The 27,995-nt window shown below is 39.1% G+C and overlaps 1 protein-coding gene across 1 annotated transcript in view; it reads left to right on the top strand.

The window, feature by feature from the left end:
- Positions 1 to 5,638: 5,638 nt before the first annotated feature.
- Positions 5,639 to 27,995, top strand: part of rbbp8 (retinoblastoma binding protein 8) — a 51,521-nt gene continuing 29,164 nt past the window's right edge. The window contains exons 1-8 of the mRNA XM_043709304.1: positions 5,639 to 5,677; positions 15,746 to 15,841; positions 23,360 to 23,472; positions 23,580 to 23,655; positions 23,739 to 23,917; positions 24,426 to 24,533; positions 26,417 to 26,517; positions 27,188 to 27,312. Of these exons, the coding sequence (XP_043565239.1) occupies positions 5,643 to 5,677; positions 15,746 to 15,841; positions 23,360 to 23,472; positions 23,580 to 23,655; positions 23,739 to 23,917; positions 24,426 to 24,533; positions 26,417 to 26,517; positions 27,188 to 27,312 (833 nt within the window). The 5' untranslated portion in view covers positions 5,639 to 5,642. The remainder of the gene's footprint in view (positions 5,678 to 15,745; positions 15,842 to 23,359; positions 23,473 to 23,579; positions 23,656 to 23,738; positions 23,918 to 24,425; positions 24,534 to 26,416; positions 26,518 to 27,187; positions 27,313 to 27,995) is intronic.

Consider the following 27,995-nt stretch of genomic DNA (forward strand, 5'->3'; position numbering starts at 1 on the left):
TTCTGCATTTGGAAGACTGTGTTGAAAAGATGGTACAAGTGACTTGTATTTCTAAGTTGGACTTGATTGGAGGATACTGGCAGGTACCTATGTCAGAAAAAACAAAGGCGATTTCAGCTTTTGTAATACCAAATGGACAGCATCAGTTTAAAGTCATGCCGTTTGGTATGAAAAATGCGCCAGCCACATTTCAGGGACTAACCAATAAGGTCCTTTCTGAATTACCCAATTATGTAGTTTATATTGATAACCTGGTTATTTTTATTCACACATAAATGAAACATTTACAGCATTTATCAGACTTGCTTGATTGGCTTCGAGAGGCATGCTTGGTGATAAACCTGGCTAAGAGTGAATTTGCCAAAACCCAAGTCATCTTCCTGGGCCGTGTTATTGGACATGAGCAAATGGCCCCACAGAATGCAAAAACAAAGATAATTGGGGACTTTCCCACACTATCGACAAAAAGAGCAGTATTACGATTCCTGGGATTGTGTGGATTTTATCAAAAATTCGTACCAAATTATAGTGGTGTGGCTGCTCCACTCACTGAATTGCTAAAGAGAGGCAAGATGTTTCCGTGGATAGTGGACTGTCAGAAGGCATTTGACAGTCTGAAAGCTGTGTTAACCACTGTCCCAGTGTTAGCTGCACATAATTCCGCAAAGCTGAAAATGTGTTGCTGGAAAAGCGCAGCAGGTCAGGCAGCATCCAGGGAACAGGAGAATCAACGTTTCGGGCATAAGCCCTTCTTCAGGAATGATTCCTCATTCCTGAAGAAGGGCTTATGCCCGAAACGTCGAATCTCCTGTTCCCTGGATGCTGCCTGACCTGCTGTGCTGTTCCAGCAATAAAGTTTCAACTCCTTATCAAAATGGCTCAAAAGATAGAAGATCAATATCTCAACGTTAAAGTAGTCTGATTGAAGGGAGGAATTCTAAGTGCAGCTTGTTTTTCCAGGACAGTGGGATTAAATAGTCATCTGCAGTACATTCCTGTGTCTTGACTGTAGGATTTCAGCATCATTATTACCAGGACTGATTTGGTAATGATGCTGACAAAGGCAGCATTCTTACAGTTCAAGGCTGATGCCCAAAGACAAATCCTGGAATGCAAAGGTCATGACGTGAAAAGAGAGAAAAGAGACGGAGTTTGAGAGATCCAGTAACATGCTTAATCTGATCTCATTTTCAATCTCTTGGTGTCATTCTTGTTCTCTCCCAGTCTGCATCCTGTTCTCTCCTGGTCACTGTCTCATTCTTTCTCAGTCATGATTTGGAAGTGCCAGTGTTGGACTGGGGTGTACAAAGTTAAAAATAACACCACACCAGGTTATAGTCCAACAGGTTTAATTGGAAGCACGAGCTTTTGAAGTGCTGCTCCGACATCGAGTGGTTGTGGAGTATAAGGTCATAAGACAAAGAATTTATAGCAAAGGTGTACAGTGTGATGCAACTGAAATTATATATTGAAAAAGACTTGGGTTGCTTTAGTCTCTCACCTTTTTAGAATGACCAAGTTGGTTTCAGTATTTTTATATGTAAACCCCAGAACATTTTTTAAAGTTACATTTTCAAGTGAACTTCAACAATCAGTGCTATGTCAGCTCAGATAATGCATTGAAAGTGTGAGGTGCCCTCTGTGAGGCTGTCTGTGCCCAAATGTTTAGACTGATTCTATTTCGATAAAAGAAATTTACAGAATCTTACATGGATTCATGCAGTCTTTGAGCAAAATAAAATTTAATACTGAAGGACAAATTTACCCCACAAACTTATTTGAGTGTATGGGGGATTGTGAGCGTCTGTGAGAGAGTGTTTATGTGTGAGTGTAAAGGGGTGTAAGTCTGTGAGAGGGTGTGTCTGTGAGCAGATGAGAGAGGGTCTGCATGACTGTATGGGTCTGTAGGAGTGTGTGTGTAAGAGGGAGAGAGTGAATGACAGTATGTAGTGCAGTGGGGTCACCTGTAGTGTGACATGAACCCAAGGTCCCGGTTGAGGCCATCCCCACGTGTACTGAGCTTGGTAATCAGTCTCGGCTTAGCCACTTTGTGTTGTCACCTGACCCAAAGTCCACCTTGGAGGATGGTCATCCGAAGATCCCAGGTCGAATGTCCCGGTCAGCTGAAGTGCTCTCCTACTGGGAGGGAACACTCCTGGCTGGTGATTGTTGTGCAGTGTCCATTCATCCATTGCTGAAACTTTATTGCTGGAACAGCACAGCAGGTCAGGCAGCATCTAGGGAACAGAAGATTTGACGTTTCGGGCACATGCCCCTCCTCAGGAATGAGCAGAGAGTGTTCAGCAGGAGAAGATAAAAGGTAGGGAGGAGGGACTTGGAGAAGGGGCGTTGGAAATGTGATAGGTGGAAAGAGGTCAAGGTGAGGGTGATAGGTCGGAGTAGGGTGGAGGCGGAGAGGTCAAGAAGAAGACTGCAGGTCAGGAAGGCGGTGCCGGGCTGGAGGGATTCGGCTGAGACAAGGTGGGGGGAGGGGGGATGAAGAAACTGGTGAAGTCCAAGTTCATCCCCTGCGGTTGGAGGGCTCCCAGTCGGAAGAAAAGACGCTCCTCCTCCGACCGTTGAAGAAGGGCTTATGCCCGAAACGTCGATTCTCCTGTTCCCTGGATGCTGCCTGACCTGCTGCACTTTTCCAGCAACACATTTTCAGCTCTGATCTCCAGCATCTGCAGACCTCACTTTCTCCTCAATTCCGCAAAGCCAATCAAAATGGCTATCGATGTGAGTCGGTGCTGTACCCTTACAAAAAGATAATGAGAAAACGGAAGACCTAACTGGAATTTTTGCAGGAAATTGAACATTCATCAGAAATATTTTACATTTGAGAAGGAGACTTTGAGCTTAGTGTTGGCATTGCAACATTTGAATGTTCATGTTACCAGCAACATATCTCAGACAATCATATGCGCTGATCATAACCCATTGAAGTTTGTGGAGAAATTAAAGGACAAAAAATCCAAACTGTTTAGATGGAGCTTGTAGTTTCAGCCGTTCAATTTGAAAATTGTGCATGTGGCAGTACAAGAAAATGTGATTGCCGGTGCATTATCGAGATTTGAATGAGAAACTGAGGTATTCGGTGGCAGGAGTAAAACAGACTGAAACAGAATGTAGTAGTGCATGTTTGCATGTTTGTTGTCAGTGTAATGTATATGTGTGTTGTAGTGTATTCACAATTTAATATTAAAGGGTTTTAAAATGAAGCTATCTTTGGATATTGATGTTTTTCTTTAAGGGGGGAGATGTGTGATGATGATGCTCCTTTAACAAGGTTATGTTGTCCTTTGGTTTTTTTCAGAGCAGTCATAAAGACAGAGTTTCCAGGGTGTCTAGGTTTGAAAGATATTTGGGCCAATTTGATTATGCAGCTAACATATACTGCCTCAGGAAAAAAAGTCTTTCAAATTTAAAAATAACAAACTTGTACAATGAAAGGGGAGTGGACACTTCTCCCAGCTTAGCTTTTCTCTGGTTTGGTTTGGTTTTAGCAAGTAGACCCCAAAGGAGCAGGTCCGTGTTGGTCCCCCCTCTCTCTGATATCTCTCGTGTAAGACCCTGTGTTTGATTTTACCTATTTTGCCAAGGAGTGTTTATGGGGATTGTTGCAAGTATTTGGAACAGCACCTTTTAAATTGGGATAATCTGTTGGGTTTTCAGATAGTTAGGTTGTTCTGTATTCTGTTTTCTTTTGTTTGTGTTTCATTCAGTAATCTTGCAAATAAATTCTGTTTTGTTTAAACCCAAGAGGTTGGGCCAGCTGCATCACTCCTGGGATAGCCATTTTCCACTTGCTTCAAACAACTAACAAAGTTAGAGTCCAGGCTACCTTCTTGAAATGTTTGAGAGGGTCTGGCCTGGTCCATAATATATGGCTAATAAAACACACAGCATCCTATTCATAGGGAAATAAAGTACGAAAGCAATGAACTTATTTTAAACTTGTGTGGAACACTGTCTGGCTTCAACTATAGTATTGTATCCAATTCTGTGTATTACACTTTAGGAAGGGCATGAAAGCATTGGAGAGGGTGGAAAAAAGTTTCATGAGAATGGTTCTGGATGAGTAATTTCAGTTGTGAAGAAAAAAAATTGGGAATGTTTGGACTGTTTTCCTTTGGAGATGAGAAGGTCGAGAAGAAGTCTGATACAAGTATTGAAAGTCATATGTGGCCCAGGAAGAGTAGAAAGGGGAAAATTTGTTCCCATTGGTAGAAAGATTGAGAAGAGGAGGACATGGTGATTGGCAAGATCAGGAAAAATCTTTTGGCTAAGTGACTCATTAGCATTGACAGTGTGGTGAAGGAAGGTTCAATCAACATATTGAGGAGGGAATCAGATTGCTATCTAGAAAGGAAGAATATGCAGGGCTCTGGAAAGAAAGTAGATGTGTGGCAGTAGGTGAATTGTTCCTGTGGAGAGCACAGATATGGCAGGCCAAATGACGACCTCTGTGCTTAAACCAGCATCTCAGTCCTTTGTAAGTTGTGTATTACATTGAAACAAAATGAATACAACAAAATAATCAATTCAAATGCTTCCATTAAACACTACTTTAAACTATCTGTTATTATCTCAAAACAGTATGAACTGTTATTACTTTCCAGTGTCTTTTAACTAACTAATGTAAGGCTACTTAATGATCTCTGGCTCCCAGGAGAGAGGTTGAGTTATACAAGTAGACAATTCTGCTCCAGCGAGGTTTTCATTTAACTACCCACTTGGGATACAATTGTTTTAAATAAACAAACATTTATAATATAAAGAAACTAACAACATGTCCATATGCTCAACATTGCAATCTGTTTCAATCACTGAATCAATGTCAGCTTGATTAGAAACTATCTGAAAATTACTAATCTCCTCCCTGCAGAGAGAGAGCAGCAGTTTCTAGAGACAAGCATATTAGTCGTGAAAAAGGCCTTACAATAGATTAATAACTGTCAGTTTTTCTTCCACTGCTACATGTTTATATACATTTGAGTATAGGTTTGGGTATGGTTCACACCGATGACTAGATAAGTAGAGCTAATATGCCCGATTTGACTTTCAGCTAGCTACCAACAGCAGGTTCTTATTAAAACAGGATGAAAGTTTGTTTACAGTGCTGATCACATATTTGTTCCTAGCTTTTCAATTGTTTACCTTACACTATTGCCATCACCTACAATGCAGATTCTGTTACCTAGTTGTAAAGTAACTCGATCAATGACTAGATGTTATAGTTTTGAAATTGTAAACAGTTGATAATTGAGCAAATTGACAATTGAATGGAAGAAAATATTGGAAAAATACTTCAGGCTAGCCAGTGTTCTTGGAGACTACAAACAAATTAACGTTTGTTCAAACTGTTTTGAAGAGACAGATCATTAACTTGTCTGTTTTTGTCTTGGACACTGACTGACCTGCTGCTTGACTCCAGCATTTTCCAGTTTTGTTAGTTTATGCTCTTGAGTTTCCCTTTGCCTTTCCGATAATGAACAAACAGAATAGAGTTTCAATAATTGGTAGGATTGGAGCATTTCTGCTTCCTGAGCATCTGCTAATTTGATCTTGATTTAAATGATTTAATGCTGTGTCCATATATGTCATTTTAAAATACATTTCTTTTAAATGCAGTGCTGCAAATGAAAATAAGCAAGCTAAAGAAGGAGAGATGTTTGTAAGTATCTAAATTTTAACATAATTTCATATTATAATAATGACCTGTAGTTGAAACTGTCCATTTTCAGAATATGTAAAGTTGAATTTCATTAACAGGCATTGAATAGAAAGATAATAATATCTGGGCAATTAACTTTATTTTAGCATAACTGCAACTGCAATGTACATAATCTACACTTAAAAATAATGGCAATCTTAGAAATCTGTCATGAGCTATAATTTAAAAGTAAAAATTATTTAATTATCATTCAATGTCATTGTAGTTGACTATACCTAAGGTGCAAATGTGAATATTTCAGGTTCACTCCTTTCCATCATGAATATTCTTTCAGGGATCAATTATACTGTCATAGTTAGTAGTTTAAAATAAAACAAAGAACTGGGGATGTTGGAAATCTGAACCAAGAACCAGAAATTGCTAGAGAAACTCCAACAGGACTAGCAGCGTCTGTGGAGTGAAACTAGAATCAACATTTTGGGTCTAGTGACCCTTCTGAAGAACTGGAGTTTAGTTTTTTTCTATTGTAATGAGGAAGAGAAGTTTAGATTTCTGTTCAGTCACTTTTGAAGTTCCTTGTGCTGTTCTGCACGCTATATGGGCTAAACTTTGTGTTTGCAAAGCCGGACTGCTGTAATTTCACCCATGGATAAAATCCAGCGAGACTACTTGGGGTCATGAAACTGATATCATCACTTCAACCTGCTGTAGTACTTGGGCTGGAGCTGAAATTGGCAGCTGGCTATTAGTTTTAAAATACCTAATTAACAAGCGATTAAAGATACTTAGACTCCATTTGACTGAAATAAAACATGGCACATGCTATAATGCAGTGGATGCAAGAAAAACATGGCCAGTGTGATTTTTACAGTTGTGGATTGTCGAAAACACGGATGAAAAGTCTGCATTTAGAGTTATGCCTGGCGAGAGCAAGACTCTGCTGAGACTTACGAATTCGTGCAAATGTTTACTTCTGGGTCAGGTACATTTCTTGGCGAAGGGAGCAAAACCCAATGCTCTAACTTGGTGTCTGATGAGAATTGACAGTTCTGTTAGAGGACCCTTCTGGAGTGCTGTGGAGAAAGAGGAGGCCAACCTCCAGAGGTGTGATGGTTTTGGAAGGGATGCAACAGATCAGGCAGAGGTATGCTAGGGAATGTTCTGCTAACCCCAACACTAGGTCAGAATGTCTTGCCTTCAGATGGTAGAACAGCAAAGGTTTCTCTCCTATGACATACCAAAAGAGACTCTCATCTCTCTGTGATATGCTGTTGGATGAGATCATCTTGAATTGAGCGGATGGTGAACTGATGTGTGTAGCCTCAAAATAAAATGGTGGTTTTGAACTTCTGTGCCTGCAATTCATTCCAGGCAATGCATGAATACCTCAGTGGGATCACTCAGTCTGCAGCAAATCACTGCCTCAAGGTCTTAATTGATGCTGTGTTTGGGCGTGCCCATCATTAGCTGCCTTTTGCAAGTAGAAGCAGCTAATGGCTTTGCCAGCTGGTTTCCAAGAGTACAAGAGGTAATTAATTTTACCCATGCACTTACAAAAGTACTAGCTGATAGCCAGCAGCATTTACTACCCAAAAAAGATACCAATCAAAACTGCCAACTATGTATGATCACAATCAGAGAGTCATACATGTTTGTGCAAGGTGCTGACATCCTTCAAACTTCCCAGATACCATGAATACTTCCTGGTCCAGATAGGATAGCTGTCTGCTCAGTGACAAAGTATAATTCATAAAACAAAACTGGTTGATGAGTCTAGTGAATGGATCCCGAGTGTAGGTACACTGATAGCCAAGGATTGACCAGATCATTGTTTTGCTTAGAATGCAGTTCAGATATTAGGGTAGACCAGATAGCACACTCCAACATTCACAAGTCACATGATCGTCATTTGCTGTGCATTGTACAACCTGGCCCTCTAGAGAGGGGACTTCTCGAGAGGATTGGGTGTAAGCAGCCAATTGCTCCCATGAGTTCAATTAAGAACCATACAAGCTGGTCCACAGGAGAATCTGGATTCTGTGAAGATTCAAAAACATTGTAATAGCTGAGTGTTTCCAGATCAGTACCACCTTGGTGAGGTGCTTGTCTAGATGACTGGTTTAGGGCATCAACTAGCTGTGGTCCTGTTCCCCTCTATAGTAGCTGAAGAGGAAAATTGTTTCAATGAATCCGTGCAACAATCATACTTTCAAATGTGTGGCAAATATGTACTTTGTCAGCAAAATGGTATTGTTGAAGTGGGGGAGCACAGGCAAATGGGGCTAGTTTAGTTTGGGCATCCCGGTTGACATGGACGAGTTGGACCAAAAGGTCTGTTTCCATGCCATATTACTTTATGACTCTTTTCTCTAAAGGGCCTTGGTGAACCAGATAAAGACTTGACTGATCGACATATAACTCTAGACAAGGAAGAAAACAGCAAACATGACCCTGTCAAGAGCCCATACTAACATCGAAGGGTTTTGTGCCAACATTGAAAGAAATATCCCATGCATTAGTCAGGCAATAGCCTGATATTGTCTGTAGGGTATGAAGCCATGAGTATAAATGTGCTCCAAACTCCACCTTTATCATTCCTCCCTTCCAGAAGTGGCACAGTGGTACTCAGTGGGGAGAGAGTTGCCCTGGACTCCTCAACATTGACTCAAAATCATGAACCTCATAGCATTAAGTAAAATATTGACTAGGCAATACCTTGCTGAATAGCACCTATCTGTACTCCTCCAAACCCCCATCCCTACCAACTCCTGCCCCTATCACTGTTTGGAGGAAACTCTGAGGGTGAGTGTAGCATAGAATGTACTCTGGATGGCTCTGTCACAGATTGGCTCAGTGATAGCACTACTGCTCAAGCTGACCAGCTCCTAACGGACATAGCTGCTAGTCTGGGTTTTGTAGCATGTGATAAGGGAACCAGCAAGAAAGAAGAGAAACTTACTTGACCGTATTTTTACCAACCTACCTGTTATAGATATATTCGCCCATGAGAGTAACAATTAGAGTGACCACTGCACAGTCATTGCGGAGACATGATCAGATCTTCACATTGTGGAAATTGGCACGACCGACATGCTAAATACTCTGAACTTTGGACAGGTTCAGCAACTCAAAACTTGGGCTTTCATGAGTTGCTGTGCACTGAAAGTACAATGTGCAGCATTGTGGCCTGGCATATTCTCCATTCTATCATTATCATCAAACTAAACAATCAACACTTGTTCACTGAAGAGTGCAGGTTGGCACACCTGAGGTAGCACCCGTGATTTCTAAAATTGAAGTTTTAACCTGGTGAAGCTAAAATGTGGGATGACTTGTATGCCAAACAGCATAAGCAGCAAGCAGAGAGGGCTAAGAGATCCCACAACCAATGGATCAAACCAATGTGAGGTCTCTCTACCTCACATCCAGTTGTGAATGGTGGCGGACAGTTGAATAACTCATGAGAGGAAATGGTCCACAAATATCCCATCCTGAATGATGATGGAGCACTCACATCAGTGCAAAAGAGGAGACTGAAGTATTTGTCTTTATCTTCAGCCAGAAGTGCCAAGTGGATGATCCAACACCTCATCCTCCTTAGCTCTACATCATCCTATTTCAATTTTAGTCTTAAATCAATTCGATTCACTTTGTGATATCCTTAAACTCCTGAAAGTAAAGGTAAAGTTCTACGTCTGTGAGAGAGAGATTGATTCATGGTAACCTCAGGTGATGCAGGAATTGAACCCATACTATTGGCATCACTCTGCATCACAAACTAACCATCCAGTCAACTGAGTTAACCAACCTCCTTTCTGAAAGTACTGAATACTGCAAAAGCAAAGTGTTCTGACAACAGCATTCCTAGTATAATAAGATTTGTGTCACACCTCTAACCAAGCTGCTACAGTGTTGAGGTGGAGGTGCTGATGTTTGACCAGGGTAGATAAAGTCAGAAATCACACGTCACCCAGGTTATGTTCCAGCAGGTTTATTTGAAATCATAAGCTTTCGGAGTGTAGCCCCTTCAATTCACCTGATGAAGGGGCTATGTTTCGAAAGCTTGATTTCAAATAAACCTGCTGGAACATAACCTGGGTGTCGTGTGATTTCTGACTTTATCCACCCTGGTCAAACATCAGCACCTCCACCTCAATACTATAGCAGCTTGGTTAGAGGTGTGACACTATAACCCAATGTTGTGAGATTTCTGACTTTGTCCAAGCTGCTACAGTAATGCCATCTACTTGGCAATGTGGAAATTTTCCCAGGTGTATGTCATAGAGTCATAGAGATGTACAGCATGGAAACAGACCCTTCCGTCCAACCCATCCATGCTGACCAGATATCCCAACCCAGTCTAGTCCCACCTGCCAGCACCTGGCCCATATCTCTCCAAACCCTTCCTATTCATATACCCATTCAAATGCCTCTTAAATGTTGCAATTGTACCAGCCCCCACCACTTCCTCTGGCAGCTTATTCCATACACGTACCATGAAAATGTTGCCTCTTAGGTCTCTTTTATATGTTTCCTCTCTCACCCTAAATCTATGCCCTCTAGTTCTGGACTCCCCAACCCCAGGAAAAAGACTTTGTCTGTTTACCCTATCCATGCCCCTCATAACTTTGTAAACCTCTATAAGTCACCCCTCAGCCTCTGGCGCACCAGGGAAAACAGCCCCAGCCTGTTCATGATCCCACCTGGCTAATTACCACTGCGTGGAGTCAGAGAAATGTACAGAATGGAAATTACACCCTTCAGTCCAACTCATCCATGCTGACCAGATATCCCAAATTAATCTAGTCTCATTTGCCAGCATTTGGCCCATATCCCTCAAAGGAGAAAGTGAGGTCTGCAGATGCTGGAGATAAGAGCTGAAGATGTGTTGCTGGAAAAGCGCAGCAGGTCAGGCAGCATCCAGGGAACAGGAGAATCGACGTTTCAGGCATAAGCCCTTCTTCAGGAATCCTGCCTGGATGCTGCCTGACCTGCTGCGCTTTTCCAGCAACACATTTTCAGCCCCCATATCCCTCAAAACCCTTCCTATTCATATACCCATCCAGATGCCTTTTAAATGTTGTAATTGTACCAGGACTTCCTCAGGTAGCTTATTCTATATATGCAGCACCCTCTGGATGAAAAGGTTGCCCCTTCGGTTCCTTTTAAACCTTTCCTCTATCACCTTAAACCTATGCCCTCTAGTTGTAGACTCCACTACCCAGGAGAAAAGACCTTGTCTATTTACCCTATCTAAGCCCCTCGCAATTTTATAAATCTCTATAAGTTTACACCTTAGTCTCCAATGCTCCAGGGAAAACAGCCCCAGCCTATTCAGCCTCTCCCTATAGCTTAAACCCTCCAACCCTGGCAACATCCTCATAAATCTTTTCTGAACCCTTTCAAGTTTCACAACATTCTTCCAATAGGAGGGAGACCAGAATTGCACGCAATATTCCAAAAGTGGCCTAACCAATATCCCATACAGCTGCAACTTGACCTCCCAACACTTATACTCAATACTCTGACTAATAAAGGAAAGTGTACAAAACACCTTCTTCACTATCCTATCTATCTGCGATTTCACTTTCAAGGAATTATGAAACTGCACTCCAAGGTCTCTTTGTTCAGCAACACTCCCCAGGACCTTACCATTTAAGTGTATAAGTTCTGCTCTGATTTTCCTTTCCAAAATGCAGCACTTCGCGTTTGTCTAACTTAAACTTGAGGTAACCTTCTCCGCTGTCCAGTACACCTCCAATTTTGGTGTTATCTGCAGACTTACTAACTACCTCCTATGTTCACATCCAAATCATTTGTATAAACAACAAAAAACAATGGACCCAGCACCGATCCTTGTGGCACACCACTGGTTACAGGCTTCGAGTCTGAGTGTCAACACTCAGCAACAAAACAATGCCAGCATTCATTGACAATGCTATCACACTTGCAAAGGAATAGTTTGCTCACTGATCCTCTAGTTGAGTTCTGCTTTGTCTACTCTGCTTCTGACTTCACTCCAACGTCTGTACAACATGGTCAAAGGAACTGATCTCCAGAGGTGAATTCGGAGTGACTGCCCTAGACTTCAAAGCTACAGTAGACAGTGTACTAAATAGGAGTGGGGTGGGAGGGGAGCAGGAAATGGGAAATCTCTGTAACTTCAGGTCATATCTAATGCAAATGAATATTGTTATGATTGTGGATGTCAATCCAAGGACATCACTGTGTTCTGAAGGTTCTGTATTTAATCATTTTTCGGGACTTGACATCAAAGTATCATGCATACCTGATTTTTTTTTCTTTTAAAATGTTCCATGATAAGCTATTAGGACACTTATTTTCACAAGGTTGTCACATGTCATTTTATAACTGCTTGTTTGTTGGAAACCCCCTGCCTCTGTTTATGACTGTTAGATACTAGTTTCTGCTTTGGATATTATTTGGAGTAAATGGAGAGAAGCCTGCTGACAGAATCTCAGCTCTCCTTTTTTTTTGGAACTTACCTTTGTTGTAGATCCACTGTATAGTACCTGAAACTCCAGTCCAGCTAATACATGGGAGGCCTTTAAAGAGCTTGCCATTAATTTCTGAATGACTGTGATGACAAAAATTTCCATTTACATCTAGTTCTCTGTCAGAACACTAGACTGTTAGACATCTGAGTTGCTTAAACTTTATTGTTTTCAAGTATTAAGGCTTTTGGAGTGAGTTTTTTAAAACTCTGCACAGTGTGGATACCTTTAATCAATCTGTTCAAACCTGTTGTTATACACTTCTAGAACAAGTGGAATCTCCTGGGTTCAGAGGTAGGCACACTACAACCACATTATGAGAATCCATCTGCATAATCTGTTTTCACTCCCTCTTAACCCGGGGTGTGTGTGTTTGTATAGGGTTATTTAGCAGAGTTTAGTATTTATATTTCCAGTTATAAACTGAATATGATAATTAATATTATAACTTCATTGAATAGGTTTTTCTGTGTCATCATAGTTTGATTGTATTCACTGCAGAAATGTTTTTTACTCTAAGTCTGATGTAGAAGAATATATCATTGGCCGTATCAAAAACTAGACAGGATAGGTGCCAATATTGTAACTACCAGAAGAGCTTGGTTAGGGGAGCAGCAAGTTCTGTAGTACAACTACAAGACACTGTGATTTTTGAGAAGATTTGTAGCTCAGGTTGAGGTTCAGGTTGTAAGTTTGCTCGCTGATCTGGCAAGTTTGTTATCAGAAGTTTTGTCACCATGCTAGGTAACATCATCAATGAGCGTCTGGTGAAGCGCAGGTGTTCTGTCCTGCTGTCTATTTATGTGACTTGGTCTCTTAAGGTGGGTGATATCATTTCCGGTTCTTTTTTCTCAGAATGGGCTCCAAGTCGATCTGATTATTGATGGAGTTCCGGTTTGAATGCCAGGCCTCTAGGCATTCCTGTGCGTGTCTCTGTTTAGCCTGTCCTAAGATGGATGCATTGTCCCAGTTTAAGTGGTGTCCTCCTTCGTCTGTATGTATGGGCGCTAGTGATAGTGGGTCATGCCTTTTAGAGGCTGGTTGGTGTTCATGTATCCTAGTGGCTAGTTTTCTTCCTGTCTGTCCGATGTAGTGTTTGGTATTTTGTAAATGACATTTGTTTTGCTGGTTGTTGGTATAGCGTCCTTTAAGTTCATCATTAGCTGTTTCAGTGTGTTGATACATTTGTGGGCTAGCAGTCTTGAGTTGTTAGATCAGTTTGAAATCTGTCCCTTTTAGCGCAGATGGTAATGGCACACAATACAGTGGAGGGTATTCTTCATGTGGAGGTAGGACTTCGTTTGGTGGTCACTGTTATCAATATTATTATGAACAGATACATCTGCATTCAGCAGATTTGTGAGGCTGAGATCAAGTATGTTTTTGTATCTTACTGATTCCCTCACCGCCAGCCTCGCACCTAGTCTAGCAGCTATATCCTTTAGGCCCTGACCTGCTCAATCTGGAGCTGTTGTTATAATTGAGTTTTTAGAGTTGTGAACAGTAAATGAAGCTGTTTGGAGTTTTGGATTGTTTTAACAGAGGAAGTACAGACATAGCTGGCCAAATGGCCTTCTGAGTTGTAATTCTCCAGTTTTCAGTACCTCCTCAGGGCTCCTCTTAAAGTTGTTTCTTAGTTTAAGAACACTGTTTGTTCACTGGCTTTGCATCAGAAGTGATTTGTTGTTAATTGCTCATTGCAACAAAAATACTTGGAGAAAAATTATTTGCTATTCAATAGAAACTATCCTACTAGATTTTGCACTGTCTCAGTGACTTTCAGTATGTTAAGGATGACTAATGCTTGTTTTGTTCTGTGAATGATAGGCCAGTCTTTCTCTCAATTGCAAACCTCCAGCTTTTGACCTTCTTTAGTGTGAACCTAATACAGAATAATTTTAAAAATCGCAACATCAGGTTATAGTCCAACAGGTTTAATTGGAAGCACACTAGCTTTCAGAGCGTTACTTCATCAGGTGGTAGTGGAGGGCTCAATCCTAACACACAGAATTTATAGCATACAGTGTGATGTAACTGAAATTATACATTGAAAAATTGATTGCTAATTTTAGGTCTTTTTGTGTAGAATATGATTGGGTAAATCATGTATTGCCATCGATCATGATGGGACGTGAAAATGTAGTTTTGGCATAAAGCTTGCATGTGTTCCTGTACCTATTAGACGATTGATTTTTCTGTTTCTTGATGATATAATTGTTGAATACATCCACATTTGTGAAATATCAAATTAACTTTGTATAACTTGAATTGTTTTTAAGCCTGAAATGAATTTGAGTTTTTTCTTCTTTCTCAGTCATTTTAAATACAACTAACAAATGGACAAATCTCGCAGATTCATTGAATAGTTTGTTGTGATTCATTACATTCCTTGCAAAATGACTAATCATTATACAAGTATCTCATTGTCAATGTAATGGTCCTTACCAAGTCACTTACTGACTCCCCCAAATTCCTGAAGTTTAATATTTCAGTGAGATAACAAGCATGACAATGGCGCTCTTATGTAGAACTTTGCTAAACATTACAGCTAATGATTCTCTAGATACTGGGGCAAAGGCTATTGGCAAGTCTGAACTTCTGAGGCAACCTGGCGATCTCATTTGTTGCAAGAAACTAAATACTCTGCTTTATTCTTGTTTTGCTTTGTTTTTATTTTTAATTTTACTTTTGATACTTTGTTGTTTTAAAGTCTTTTGGAAAAACAAAACAAACTTTTTGGAATTTTCCAAATGTTATATCTTCACATCCATATAAATGGGGCAGATGAATGAAACTAATGATGAAAGAATCCATTTAAACCTGTGTTTAGGTTTCACTCTGTACCGAGGGTAAACATGTTGTAGCTTGAAGAGGTTCTAAAGTATTGTCAAGTGCAGCTGCAGAATATTTTACCAATTAATGGCAGACTATTTCAGAATATTTGGTCTGCTGTTAACACCAAAGCAAGGCATGTTAGCTTCGTTTAAGTGTCTGCAATGTTCTGTGTTTCATGGATTTTAAGTTTCAAGTTAAAAAAGCGATAGGGCTTTAGCATCAGAAGACACTGTTGATAGAAATTTAATTTAAATTAAATGTTCACATTTGGAACAAATAAACATGATATTATGCCAGATGCAACTGAGAAATGCTGAAAAGACGGCTCTTTATACACAATGAAAAAGCGCGGAATAAAAATTAACTCTTGCTAGTCATTTATTTAATCTCAGTTCTCAATTTAAAATAAACTAATCAGTCACCATAATGCTTTCACAAATTTGAAGTGTTGCTCTCTTTATGTCCTTTATGAATTTGTGTACATTCTTGAACATTCACGCAGATTGAACCATCAACGTACACTAGTTTTGCACTTGTATTGACATGCCACATGCCTAGACAGGCATATATTGTCTACCAGACTTCTTGTAAACTAGGTGGAGAACTGGTATAATCAAAAATTCATTTTGACATTTAGACAAGAGTGGAATGCAAGTTGTTTTTTAAATGATTCCTGAGTTTTTGAATCCTACATCAATATACAGTTCTGTATTTCCAGAGATGCTCAGAGACTTGAAGAATACTACAACAAAAATCAACAGTTAAGAGAGCAACAAAAAGCATTACATGACAACATTAAAGTTTTGGAAGACAGGTAAGATGTGATATAATTTATCGAATAATTGCATTGTGGGTCAGATTGGGAGGGGTAACATTGTAAATTTACAGAATCATTACAGTTCAGAAAGAGGCCACTCTACCCATCATACATGTGCAAACTCCATGAATAAGCATTTCACTTGATGTCATTCTCCTGCCTTTTATATAACCATGATACTATTCTGAACCTGCCTGCATTATCATCTCAGGTAGTGCATTCCAGATCTTAATCACTGCGTGAAAAAGATTCTGCTTTATTGCTTTTGTCAATTACTTTAAATCTGTGTCCTCACATTTTCCATCCTTTCACAAATGAGATGAGCTTCTTCTGAACTATTCTGTCCAGACACCTCATGATTTCTTGAGTACCTTGTATGAGATATCCTCTAGTTTTCTCCAAGAAAAATTGGCTGAACTTCTCTAGTCTTCATAACTGAAGTAAATTAAATCATCATAGAGATGCAGTAGAAATATATTTCATTGGAGAAATTGTGTTTGAATGACCAGACCTCAAATTTTCCAAGTGAGAATGTTACATGGTTGGGTCAGACCAAAGCTAGTTATCAGTGGTCCCACCTAATGGCATCTACATATCACTGTGTGTCCTATTGGAGGCAAAAAAGGGCCTAATTTAACTTTTTAAAATCACTGCCCAATGACTGCATCAGTGCCACAATACACTTATTTCACATTGATGCCAGACTTGTTGGTTTAGGAAGGGAAGCTTTCCTTGATTATTTATAGGAAGTTTGGGAGCTAAAGTAGTACAGGCTTCACATTGGTCTGTAATGCCATCCTCCAATTTAAATCAAAGCACAATTCCCATTAGCAATAGTTGAGAAGATTTGTAGCTCAGGTTGATGATAAACGTGTAAGTTAGCTCACTGAGCTTGAATGTTTGTTTTCAGATGTTTCAACACCATACTAGGTAACATGGTCAGTGAGAGTCTCTGGTGAAGCGCTGGTGGTATGTCCTGCCTCTCTATTTATAGGTCTTGGTTGCTTAAGGCGGGTGATGTCATTTCTGTTTTTTTTCAAGGTAAGGCAGATAGGATCTAAATCGCAGTGTGTATTGAGGGAGTTATCGTCAGAATGCCATGCCTCTAAGAATTCTTGTGCATGTCTTTGTTTCGCCAGTCCTATGTTGTGTGTGTTGTCCTCCAACACCCACAAACAGAGCTGCATCAAGACATTATTTCAACGAGCTACATCATATTGCAGCACCCAAGAACTATAAAAGCAGAAGAAAAATACCTATACAACATTTTCAAGAAAAACGGTACCCAATAAATGCAATCTGCCAATTCCTCAGAAACAAACCCAAACAAGCAGACACAATGCAACCAAAAACAATAGCCACATTATCTTGCATCAAACACATACCAGAAATGAGTTCCAGACTACTCAGACCCCTTGGTATCATGATAGCCCACAAACCTATCAATATACTTAAACAGCAACTAATGAACCTAAAGGATCCAGTAGATATTACCAGCAAAATTAACGTCATTTACAAGATACTGTGCAAGAACTGTTTTTTAAAAAAAGCTATACTGGACAAACTAGCTGGAAACTTGCCACCAGGGTACATGAACATCAACTGGCTACCAAAAGGCACAACCCACTATCACTAGTTTCTCTACATACAGACAAAGAAGGACACCACTTTGACTGGGACAACACACACATCCTAGGGCAAGCGAAACAAAGACACGCGCAAGAATTCTTAGAGGAATGGCATTCTAACCAGAACTCTGTCAATAAACACATCGATTTAGATGCTATCTGCCTTCCTTCAGAAAAAACACAGAAATTATCACCCACCTTAAGAAACCAAGACCTATAAATAGAGAGGCGGGACGTACCACCAGCACTTCACTGGAGACACTCTCTGATGATGTTATCTAGTATGGTGATGAAACATCTGAAAACAAACCTTCAAGCTCAGCGAGCTAATTTACATACAATTCCCATTATGCGATACCTGCTATTTTATTAGTAGATGTAGATAACACTGCTAATTTTGTAAACCAATTAATATATTGGATTACATGAATTGTACTTGAACTTTGTACCAGACACAGTAAGGAGAATTGGAAGAACAAATGTGTTTAATGCTATTAAGATTCTATGTGATAACCCATGTTAAAAAATGACCATCATTCCTGCGCAGATGTGGCCAGTGAGAAAGTGTTTGCACATGCAGCGATGATATCACCATGTTCCATACATAGTATTGTCGTCATCAGGTCGTAGCTGTTGTTGTGTGGTCGGGGAAATGAGAAAGAAACGGGGGCCCTGGAGCTAGTACAGGACAGAGGCCTGCAGCAAGAGCAGCTGGAAGCAAGGTTGTCTGCACATGGAGCAGGTAGCCAGCTTCCTGTGGCCTAAGAATGTTAAAAGGGTGGGAGACCTCTAAGATGCTGAAAAGAGAGTGGGAGAGTGAGGGAGGGAGTCTTCTCAGAGACAATGAAATCAACTAATTTTATTTTGTTGAGCAGACTACTTCATTTTACATTTTGAGATGCCATTTTCAGATAGCCAGATATTTTCCATTACTGGATAGTGACGTCCGTTTTCTTTATGCTCTTTGTGCCATCCAGAGGAAACTGCTGTGAAAAATAACAATACATCGGGTTTAATGTTATATCTAGAAATCTGTATCTGCCAGGTTCCGTGAAGAACCAGTCTACGTTCATATACTTAGGTCTCACTAGTCATGAACATGTTACCTTTGAGCTATGCCCTTCATGACCTGGATCATTAGAGGTATGTCTTTAGGATGGTTGGGACTGGGAACTCAATATACCAGGTCATAAGGTTAACAGGATGGACAGAAAAAGTGGCAGTAGGGGTGGAGTGACGTTATTGTTTAGAAACAGAATCACTTCAGTGGTGAGGATGTAATGAGGACAAAGCATCTAGTGGAGAACTTATGGATGGAACGAAACTGTAACAGGTGTTGTATGTAAGCCCCCTCATATAAACTGGTACTTCAGAGCTTTTATAAACGCACAAATTAGATAAGTGTGTAGCAAAGGCAGTGCAGTACGAATGGGGAATTTTAGCTTCGACATAGCTTGGGAGAGGCAGACAAGTACCTGTCAGAAAGCTAGTGAATTTTTGCAGTGTCTCCAGGATAGTTTCCTACAGCAAAATGTCCTTGATGCAACAAGGGTACGAGTAAAGTTGGATTTAGTTGTGAGTAATGAGCTGGATTTAATTAGGGATCTAATTGTACGTGACCATTTATCAAGTAGTGATCATGACTACTAGAATTTTAGGTTTAGGTAAGGCCAACTTTAATAAGATGATGTGGAAGTGCTGGTGTTAGACTGGGTTGGATAAGGTCAAAAATCTCACAACACCAAGTTATAGTCCAACAGGTTTATTTGAAAACACTAGCTTTTGGCGAACCTGATGAAGGAGCAGCATTCTGGAAGTGTTTTCAAATAAACCCATTGGGCTATAACCTTGTGTCGTGTGATTTTTGACCTTAATGGGATGAGACAGAGTCTGTCTACATCAAGGATGTTTGAAGAAACTAGGAAAATCTGCTAATAGGGAAAACAACTGAAGAACAATGGATAATGTTTAAAGAAACACTTTAACATGTTTCAAGACCAGTTTATACTCCAAGAGAAAAAAGCTCCACTTCACAGAAAAAAAAACATTTGTGGACAATTCTAGAGATGCGAAACAGCATAAAACTAAAAAAAGAGTTTACAAAAACAGCACAGATCCTAAACTGCAGAAAGCTAGAACCCAAAGGTTCTTGGAGATACTTGTACAGGAAACAGAAGGCTGGCACGCAGGTGCAACAGGTAATGAGGAAGGCTAATTTAATGTTGGCCCTTGTTTTAAGGTGGTTGGAATACAAGAGTAGGGAAATCTTACTGCACCTTTATATGATGCTGGCGAGACAACATCTAGAGTACTGTAAACAGTTTTTGTCCCCTTATTAAATAATAATAAATATTATTTCATTGGAAACAGTTCAGAGGAGGTTCACAAGGTTGATCCCTGATTGGAGGCATTGTCACATGAGCAATGGCTAAACAGGTTGGGGTTTTACTCATTTTTTTTAACCATATAGGATTCTTAAAAGGTTTGTCAGGGTCTTTCCACACATGCCAGAGTCTAGGACCGGAGGGCTTAGTGTTAGAATAAAGGGAAAACAATTTAAGATTGAGAAGAGGAGGAATTTCATTTTTCAGAGGATTGAGAGTCTTTGGAACTCCTTGCCACAAAGTGCAGTGGGGTCATAGTTCGGAATTATGAATATTGCTGAAAATTGAAAGGAATTTGTACTTCTGAAATAATGAATTTTACTCTGGGAATGCCAGTAGCTGATTTGCATAGGAACAGGAATAGTCCATTCAGCCCTTCAAACCTGTTCTATCATGCAGTGTGATAATGGCTGATTTGTGGCTGAATTCCATATACCTGCCTTTCAACCATTTCCCTTAATACCTTTGGTTAATGAAAATGTAGCTATCTCAGATTTAAAATTAACAACTGATCGAGCATTGACTGGCATTTGTGGAAGAAAGTTCCAAACATCTCCCACCCTTTGTGCGGAGCAATGCTTTCTAACATGTCTCCTGAACTGTCTGTCCCTAATTTTTAAAAAACGACTCTTAGTTCTAGAATTTCCAACCAGTGGAACTAATTTATCTTTATCTATACTTTTTTTTCATATCATTGTCTTGAAGACTTTGAGCACCCTTTAACCTTCTAAACTCTACAGAAAACAGGTCTAATTTGCATAATCTTTCCGCATACCTGGACTTTGGGGGTTAAAATATAACTCTTCTAAATATACTACCTTTCCTACTACTACCAAAGATACTGAAAATTTGAGTAGACAATTCAAGGCTGCTTACCTTTCTCCTTGGCTCTTCTCCCAATCTTTCCAAGTAATTTCTGGTGTCTACTTGTAAAGGGGACTATCTTAAAATTGTCTGAAAATAAATGCCTGTCTGTCAGATTGGGGCCATAATGCTTCCCTCATATGAGTTTCCCCCATCTTTTCTTGAAATGATATATCTGATGTGCCAGCATTGGCACTGTACAAAAGGAGATTCCGGGTAGTGAAACTACAGCACTTGCAAATTCCTGTTCCCTGAACTTTTTAAAACTTAGGCAGTGTTTTCCACCGAGCAGTTGTCTGCTAGGGTTGGCACAGGTTTCTGGGTCCTTGCACCAAGTTGATCCAAGATCTGCTATTTTTCAAAAATTGCAGCTTAGGTAATTTCAATACTTTTGGGTATGACAGAACTAGAATATTGCTGAAAAAAACATTTTGTCAAAGCTTTTTTACTCACCCATCAAGACAATTTTCAAGAATACGAATTTAAGGGAAAATTAACATTTATGAGCAGACAGTGCAGATTAGTTTGGAATTGAATGATGGTAGAAGCATTGCCTTGAAAATGTACAAATTAATGATGATTAACAATTAACTGCCAGGTTTTGTTTCTGTTCTAAAATGGGTAAATTGAGTCTGTTTGGCCAAGGCCTGTCTTGAGAAATGAACAAATGAATGAGCATCACTTGTTTTATTGAGTGAAATTGGCACAGTGCATGTACATTCTCTTTCTGTCTGCAACTAACAAAACTATGTATTATAATATTTGCAGCTTCCAGACCATGCAAGTGCACCACACTGCAAACCCACCTGACAACCGTGAATTGATCAGCTTTGGTTTTATTGCAAATAGTCAAAGAGATATGCTATTTGATATGATCCACCAGTCTTTGAAATGCAGGAATATGTGGTCAGGAGCAGGCCATTCAGCAAGCTTGCTCCATTATTCAATATGATTGTAGATGTTTGTTACTCATTTCTTCAACAGGGAATATTTCTTCTTAGCTTGATGACAGCATTCTGTTGGTGGCAAACACCACTTATGTTGCTAGTGTATCGTTGCAGTGTGAAATAGGTAACTTCATCTTTTGATGAAGGTTGCTTAACTTTTTAAATACCTGTCAGGATAATTTGAGACAAATTGGGTACTTTTCACGTGCAAAAGTGATTACCTTCAGGCCATTCGTGAGTTTGTTTTGAAATTTCTTTGGAATCTTTTATATGTGAACTCGGATCAGCCAGGCATACCTTGAAGAATTCACTGTCTTCAGTGACCACTGGTTTGTAGTGGGATAGTTGGGTGTAGAGGAATTCAAACTATGGATATGGGACTAAGTTAGATTAGAATGTCTGGTTGATCTGGGCAAGTTGGACTGAAGGGTCTGTTTCTATGTTGTGTGAGTCTTTCAATCAAACAAAAAATACATTTTGTGTACTTCAGAGCTAGTGTAGCATAGGGCATGATGTAGGTATCAATTTGTTCAGTCACTTTGTAGAAATGTCCATCCAATTGTGAGACTGCCTTGTTTTAGCATCATCAATACATTTGGAAATGAAACTGGTGCAAGTTTGAAAAAAATCATTTTCAATAGCTTATTTATTCTTAACATGCTTGTTGAACTATGTTATTGACAGCCCAACTTTGATTTTGATTTGAGCTAATTAATTGTTGTATTCTTCATGGCAACATCTTTATCAGAGTTCATTGCCAAATGATCAGCACTCATCTGCCATCCAGTATAAATATTGCCTTTCCTCTTTTAATTGCTGTTCATGCACATTGTCCTTATGAGTGTAAGACAAAATAGGTTAAAAAAAATCTTTTTTTTTCTAGCAATACGTGTTTATTTCTGTCTTTTGAAATCAACAATTCTGGCCTCAGTGCTTCTGCAAATTGTTCAGCTGTGAATAAACTATATTAATCACGACTTATTTGCTAACATTAAGGTTATAATCCAGTTGTGAGGGTTTTTGCAGGTATGAATGGCAGGTTTCCCTCTTCAAACTTGTAAAAGCTGAATATTGGGCCATAAACAGTGTGTGGTTTGCTGCCACTTTGTGAGGGAGGAGGATGGAGTGGAGGAGGAGGAGGAGCAGACAATCATAGTCAGAGGATAGGTTTGCTGCCCAATTTTGGATAACAACTGGACTGTCATAGATGAAGGACAATTATTGGCTTTCCAGCTTGAAAGCATGCTGTACTGCAATGCAAGTAAGACAGGTTGCTTCAACAGGGAAGTCCCCTATCTCTAATCTTTACAAATAGAAACTGAAAAATAGTTTTTGCAGTCTGAGGTGAGTGTTTAAGATGATGCCTTGTATATCCATGAGCATTAGACTAACATCAGGAATAACCTAAATAGGAAATCAAGTATACAAACTCTTGTCTGACATGTGTATCATGTAATGCCTTGAAGTGCCATGTAATGCAAGTTATTTAAACAGTGCTATTAACTCTAGAGTCTAGCAACCTACTCTTAATGTACTATGGAATTTATGTCTACATTAAAATTGGACAAAGAAACTAAAGACTGTGTTCAATTATCTGTAATTGTTGAATCTATTCTCAACAAATTTGCTATTTAGATGGAAAATCTCTTCATTATGCAGTCTATTGATACTCAAAACCCGTATTTGTTGCAGGTTGCGAGCTGGCTTATGTGACAGGTGTGCAGTTACTGAAGAACACATGAAGAAGAAGCAGCTGGAATTTGAAAATATTCGACAGCAGAATCTAAAGCTTATTACTGAACTTAGTGAGTGGATGTTTAGGAGAGGATTTCTCTTGAGAGTATTTTTTTTTCAAATAAGAAAACTTTTTCTTATCTTTCTACCTATCTCCATCGTTATCTTTAATCAACAGTGAATGACAAGATTAACCTTCAGGAAGAAAACAAAAAACTTAGTGATCAGCTTGAATCACTAGAACATCAACTGAAGTAAGTCATGAGTGTCTGTTTGCTCATCTTGTCATTTCATTGTCAAACTTTATGGCCTATCTAATTTTTATTTCTGTTGCCAGGGAGCAACAGCAGCAAGTGACCGAAGCAGCGGATGATGATGATGGAATAATCCCGGATTCTCCAATTTTATCTCTTTCCACCTCTGTAGTTAGCAGACTGCGAAGGAGAAAGGAAAATCGTCATATTCGCTATACAGAGCATGGCCATGCTGAACCTTCAGGGCTGCAGTCTGATAATGGTATTGATAAGATTTGTGATACATTAACATTACTGTACATTGTAAAACACAAGATTATCCTTGGTTACTGCTGGAAGTCTACATTTTAAAATGTTGTTGATTTATTCACGCAATTGCAAATATTAAAGCACTACCAATTGCATTCTGGGAATCCATGGAAAACCTTCATAGTCAAGTGAACATGGCAGAGAGTGGATAATTTGCATTAATAGAGAAAAATGCATTAAGTGCTATAAATTGATCACTATGTGATTCATAATATTTGAGGTTTAACAATGTCTATCAGTATCTTGCAAAGTAAAATGCTTAAAATTTGGTGTAGCCAATTATGCATCTCAAGAATTTTCAAACATACTTTCAATCTTTGTAGTATTTCAAGGGCTTCATGGATGGGTAATAAATGCTGGCCAACCAACGACACTCCCACCCCACAAGAGAATATTTAAAATATTATAAACTGGATTCTGTAACGTTTATTTGTTATAACTGATGTTTTGTTATTGTATAGAGACATGTAAAATGCTGTTGGCACGCTTCTCTGGCATGAACCAACCTATACAGAATGAAGAAATCCTAGTTGCAGATTCCTGTGATCTTGAACAATCCTCAGAAAAGAGTATGTCTGAAAATTTGTCTCTGTATGTAAATGAATTGTTTTGATACTTGTAATGAATGGCAGATGACAGTTATGTTGCAAGTTGGCTTGACAGCTCTAGCAATAGTGATCCTTGTTAGTTGAATGCATGCACCCACTATCATTGTGCAATTTGCTATTTTATATTGCAACCAGAGAAAAACAAATTCAACATGTCCTTACATTCAAAGATATGTTTTAAGTCTCAACCCTGAATACCCAACATTGAGAAATAATTGAATTGTAATGTACACCATCTTTAAATTGCAATTTTAAAATTTTGAAATTCCCTGAGAGCCAAACTGCATTTTGTCTTTGTGACCTCTGTTTGAATATAGTCCGCAGAGTTGGACAGAAATTTGTTTTTGCTGACTAAATATATTGGAATTGAGCAAGCGCTATACATGTGATACCAAACTTGCTCTCAAACTGTATTTACTATAAAGGGGCTTTTTAAATACCATTTTATATCATATTCCATCCCAAGATCTCCACGACTGCATCACATTAACCTTGGTTTGAGTGACCCAACTTCCAGTGACGCAACTTCCAAATACCCATGACCTGGAGCCATTTGGTTTATACTTTGTTTGACTTCCTTCTTTCCTTGGTTCATTAGACTGCAGAAATCCTATTTGCTATTCATGAACTCATCAACCAGGCTACTACTTGTATTTGGATTGCTTTGTACTATTTGAAGCTCTGTATCCATCAGAGTATTATGATCTCTCCATTTCCACGATTGCTCTCAGTAATTTACTCATGACTGACTTGTGTTCAATGGCCAAAAGTTTAGCAGATCCATTCGAATGCATGTTTTTGAGATTGGTTTTAAAGAATGGACGAATCGGACTGAAGGGTCTGTTTCTGTGCTGTACATCTCTATGACTGTATGGATTGAATCTACTTCAGGGTTTGGGTAAACCTGTCCTATGCACATTCATAGCTTGTAAAGCTGCACAGGTAACCCATGTATAGTTTCCTATGCAATGTTTGTATTTTTTACACTGGCCAAGGACGGGGAGATTGCATCCAATGCAGTTTTTATTTACAAAAACAGTGCAGGGGCTTGGACTTCATAACCATTGTCTTGTTCTGTAAAATTGCAGAACTCATTCCAGACTATTGGTGTAATGCCACTCATGATATTTCTGCCAGCTACATTTTGACTTGTACCTAGTTATAGCATGCTGTGAATTTGGTTTTAATGATATTCTGAATGTCATTAATAAATGCTCATTATAATGCTAGAATTTGTTAGAAATACTCAACAGGTCCAGCAGCTGCTGTGGAGAGAAAACAGAACTAATGTTTCAAGTTTAGTGACTCTTCATCAGAACTTATAAAATGACAGATATCAGATGATAGTACTCATATTGTTAATCAATATCCCTTGGGTAAAGGAACCAGTCACCTGTGTAGATTAGCCTACATGTGGCACCTGTCCCTCACTTGGTTCATTCCAACTTGGTTATACTTTTTAGATCTCTCCAAAAGGATAGTGCATGCCACCTTACCTTCATTAAGCACATCTTAAAAAGAAATGTACAGGAGTGCTGGCATTCCTGCAGATAAATGTGATGTTGGTCAATAAGACTTTAAAATCTAATTTCGATTTGTCAAAAGGAAACTCAAAGCATTTTTAATCTTATTTGGGAATTCAAGAAAAAAGTAATAAGTGGTGTAAAGTTTTAATTTGGTGTAAACTTTCAAATATATTATATAATTAAACTTTGGATGTAATTTCCCTTTTCTGTGAAGAATGCACTGGAGCCTCAATTTAAATATTTTGATTCAGCTGTATTCCCATTTTAACAAGAAACCATTTTATTAAATGCCTTATTTAATACTTTTTGCATCTTCAGCCATGCAGATGCTAAAGGACCATTTATCTGTCGAGAAAAGCAACTTTAATCTAGCTGCTGTTGTAGCAGAAACTTTAGGACTTGGCATTTCTGAGGAACATGTAAGTACTTCATTGCAGCATTTGTTCTTTAAACTAATATGGCACTCTCCTGAGCTAACAATATTCATATTTTGACTCTTGCCCTAATCTGTAATAAACATTTAATTGTAATAGAATAAGTTCTTCAAAGTAAAAAACAAGTAAAAATACTTGCTTTTTTAAATTTTTTAACCATTTCCCACCTCTGGCCTGTCCTAGTGATCTGACACTACAGAGCTGCTGACATCTGGTTGGCAGATGAATATTTTTTAAAAAGAACTTACTGACGTTGTGTTCTTAATGTGTTCCCAAGGAGATAAATTAGGTCTTTAATATCAGCAAGTCTATCCTCTGGCTGATTTTTTTCCCCCTCCCCTCAGGGATATGGGAGAGGTTGGAATTGGAGGCGGAACTTGGAGTCCTGCAGCTTGCAACCACTTTTTTTTTTGGCCCTGCATCTATTACCTGGGTAAATCAGCACAAAACTTAACGTGGAACTCTGTGTGGCCTGACCAAGATCCTGTACAGATATAACTATTTCACTACTTTTAAATTCTATATTGCATAGTCACAGTTACATTTGCAGAGCTTTGCTAATACAATTCAATCTAAAGACTTTAGTTGTTTGGAAGTTATCTTCAAAAAAGAAAAATATTTCACCATTTGAAATATTGCTCTTTCTCTTCTTAAGGACTCGCAAAGTCTTCTGAAATCGCAAAGAGACGTCACCATGACTGCACAAATTCCTCGTAACATGTTGAAAAAAGATGCCAGTAAAGCGGCAAACTCAGAACTTTTGGAGGATAGTGCCACTGGGTACGTGCATGTTATTAACAGTGATTATACTTTCCTTAGGACCATGAGCAGTAAAACCCATGTAACGTTCAGTACGTTTCAGCTTCATGTTAACTTTCTTAAATATATTGTTTTATTGTTGTTAATAAACTATAGCAATTCAGTATCGCCATTCAATGTTGCAAGTTTCATTTTAATGTTTATCATAGACCTCCTGTTCACATGGTCTTTACCCATTGCTCCCTTCCTCAACCCTGAAAATGCTGTTTCCCCATTCCACTCAAAAACCTGTTCCCCATTCCCTATCTGTGCCCACTGCCACCATTGGGTACTTTTAACTGATCTGCCCTGGCACTTGTTCTTTTCACTGGTCCTCTCGCTCCTGCTCTGCACTCACTGAAGTCCTGGGCTCCATCTATTGGCAGAAGCTAGTCAGTGCAGGTAGTCATAGAACTTCACTGATAGCTACATTAAGCAATCCTTACTACTGGATGGAGCCTGAACAGCGTAAAACTACATTTGGTGACGTTTTTAAAACATTTATTTTAAAATTTATTTGAAAATCATTTGATTTGTGAATGCAGGCATTTAGGAATGTAAAGTGTTTCAGCTTATAATGTTTTAATGTATTTTGGCTGAGAAAGATCCAGGTGCCTAACTGTACACGTTTTTATATTTGGTTTTTATTTTGAAAGTTATTTCAG

Source organism: Chiloscyllium plagiosum, chromosome 19 (genome assembly GCF_004010195.1).
Source record: "Chiloscyllium plagiosum isolate BGI_BamShark_2017 chromosome 19, ASM401019v2, whole genome shotgun sequence".
NCBI lineage: Eukaryota > Metazoa > Chordata > Chondrichthyes > Orectolobiformes > Hemiscylliidae > Chiloscyllium > Chiloscyllium plagiosum.